Raw genomic sequence first — 2,738 nt, 5'->3', positions numbered from 1 at the left:
CTCGCCTCTCGGTGATGCCGAGCGCTTTCAGAGCGGCCGCCAGGCAGGTCCGGGAGGCCGAGGGCGGTGCGCCGCCGCGCGCGGGCGCGACGCAGAGGCGCGAGGACGCCCGCGCCGCGGAGGGGGAGGCGGAGAGCGGAGTGCACGCGGCGGAGGAGGGGGGCAGCGGAGCACATGCGGCGGAGGAGGGCGAGGGCGAGGGCGAGGGCGAGGGCGAGAGCGAGAGCGAGTCGGAGACGGAGTGAGGGCGGTGCGAGTGGGGTTGGGATTGGGGTTGGGGTTATGCATGTCTAGTTCGGGGTGACGGCCTGCTTAGTTCATTTCTGTTTTCTGTGTTCTGTTTCTTGTTTTTCTTGGGTGAGGCTCCAGCTGCTGGGACTCACCCGTTTCTGTAAATGTTGCTTTTTGTCCATCTTGCTTTCCTGACTGTCCCACTTTCTTCAAGCAGAAGATTACGTTTGTGCGTCCCGCCCTCCCGCTTCCAGCTGCTGACGTCATTCCGCTTACGTTTGTCAATTTCGTGTCGACCGAGAATCCTCAGGAATGACCTGAAAGATCAGACTCTGACTCTAACCACAAAAACAAGAAAAAAAACAGCACGAGATACAGAACGCATCGCTCCGTTCACAAACTAACAAACTAAAGGAAAGGCATAAAGAAAACCATGTAACACAAACGAACAAGACCATCTCTCTCCCCCCCGTCCGCCCCCTCACGCAATCAATCCACTGGGATTTACAAACAAAATTTCATCCGTGCCGCACTATGCAGGTTTTTACAATCAACACTTCTAATCGTCGACCGAGTCGCTGTATATCCGTCGCACGAACGCGAGTGACGAGAGGAACCCGATTGTCCCCGTGAGAAGACCGAAGCAGATCGAGCCCAGAGTAGAGTAAGCGAGGAAGAGGAAGTTGGAAACCACGTTTTTCGCGTCCGCCCCGGGGCTCGTCAGTAAGTAATAGATGCTGTACAGCAGCACGTAGCAGCCAGAACTGGCCGACGCAAACCAGCTGTTCCACCACCACCCGTAGTCGCAGTTGCTGAGCTTGATGAACACCACCACCACGCTCACCTCGGCGCACGTGATCGCCAGGATCGTGAACACCGCCACGAGGAATCCAAAGAAATGATAAAATTCGTCCAAGTAGATCGAGTTGAGGATCACCCGCAGCTCAATGCACACCACTCCAAACGGGAGAATCCCCGAAATCATGTGCACCCACGGTGAACTTAAATATTTAGGCTGCCTTGGAATCGGCCGCGGAATCTGGTTTGTCCGCACCGGAAAGTCGTACGCCTTCCGCCGATACCCTAGATATGTCCCGGCAAAAGCCAGCGGCACGGACACGCCCAGCCACAAGAACAGCAACAGAAACATTGTCAGGAACGGCGCCGCTCCGATCGACCCCATCATCCACACGAACAAGTTGACGACGAAAAATGTCGAAAACGCCACTCCGGGAAGCACCAGCGCCACCCCAAACGTCACCAACTTCCACCGCACACCGCCCATGGCCTTGTGCAGCCTCGCCGCAACGTACCCGCCTATCCCGCTCGACACAACCCAGAAGAACAGCAGCCCGCTGATCAGATTCCCTCTGCGATGCGGGCTCACTATCCCTAGCAACGCAAACGCCAGCGTCACTATACTCACCACCACCAGCTGTGCGCCTGATCCGCACAGGACAGACAGCATGCCGACCGCCGCGGGCGCTCGGAAGACGTCACCCCGCAGCATGCGCCACCCGACGTCATTGTCAAAGTCATCATTAAAGTCGTCCATAATCTCCCCGGGCGCAATGCCGTACCGCGCGCAGTCCCTTCTCAGCGTGCGGAACAGGACAACAGCGAGGGAGGCTGTGAGAAAGAGGGCCAGCATCATGGAGTTGACGATGGCAAACATCTGCATCGTCTGCCTCCCCGACGACACCTTGAGCAGGGTATCGTACCTTGTGGCCCAGCGCACGTCGCTCTTCACAAATTGGACGGTATACGTAAAAGGGATCTCGGTAGGCTTCCGCATGCGCTGTTCCGCGGGGATGACAAACGGGCCCCCCTTTACGTCGAGGTTGCCCGTTGCGGGGCACGTATTGTCGGCGACCGACATGGGCGTGACCTCAAAGCCGACGATGCGGTAGACGGTCTCCGGGGTGGCGTAGCGTGAGGTAAGGCTGAGCTTCTCGTACTCGTCCGGGATGTGGTACATGATGGAAAAGGCGAGATGGTTGGTGACCTCAATGTGGCGTGTGGAGGCGGCGGAATCGCCGAGGGGATAGCCCAGGCGGTAGCTGCCCGTGGGGCGGCGGACGACGACGGGAAGGTCATCCAGGGTGAGGCGGACGCGGTAGCCCTTGAGGATCCTAGCGGCGAGCAAGTTGAGGTTGGGGACGGAGAAGTTTGCGGTGCAGACGTGTGCGCAGGGGAGATGTTGGAGGAGGTGGAGGGTGTGGGGGGTGAGGCGGGCCCTCTCGCCCTGGAGGATCTGGCCGAGGCCGAGGGTGCGGACGTCCTTGGAGGTGGCGGCGCTTGCCTGCTGTGCGGCGGAGGGTGCGCAGAAGGGGAGGGTGTAGTAGTCGTACGGGAGGCGGTTGAGGCGCGAGACCATGTTGGTGGCGAAGATGTGCAGGACTTCGCCGCGCGAGAAGTCGTTGGCGGCCAGGCCGGGCAGCAGCGAGGCGTGGGCGTGGCGCGAGTGCGGCAGCACGAAGGCCAGCAGCCGCAGTAGGTCCAGCGGG

General features: G+C 59.9%; 1 protein-coding gene; it reads right to left on the bottom strand.

The window, feature by feature from the left end:
- Nucleotides 1–734: 734 nt before the first annotated feature.
- CHC_T00004888001 (hypothetical protein) lies at nt 735–2,608 on the bottom strand. XM_005716338.1 is given in 2 exon segments: nt 735–790; nt 791–2,608. The coding sequence occupies 1 exon segment, from the start codon at nt 2,606–2,608 to the stop codon at nt 791–793; it is 1,818 nt and encodes a 605-aa protein (XP_005716395.1). The 3' UTR covers nt 735–790.
- Between the last annotated feature and the right edge of the window lie 130 nt (nt 2,609–2,738).

This window comes from Chondrus crispus, genomic scaffold (genome assembly GCF_000350225.1).
Source record: "Chondrus crispus Stackhouse genomic scaffold, scaffold_257, whole genome shotgun sequence".
NCBI classification, from domain to species: Eukaryota; Rhodophyta; class Florideophyceae; order Gigartinales; family Gigartinaceae; genus Chondrus; species Chondrus crispus.
The sequence above is the reverse complement of the archived record's forward strand: the minus strand, read 5'-3'. Positions and strand labels throughout refer to the sequence as shown.

Coding starts and splice junctions, on each gene's coding strand:
- CHC_T00004888001 (XM_005716338.1), bottom strand. CDS start 2,608: ATGGTCTCGCGCCTCAACCGCCTCCCGTACGACTACTACACCCTCCCC.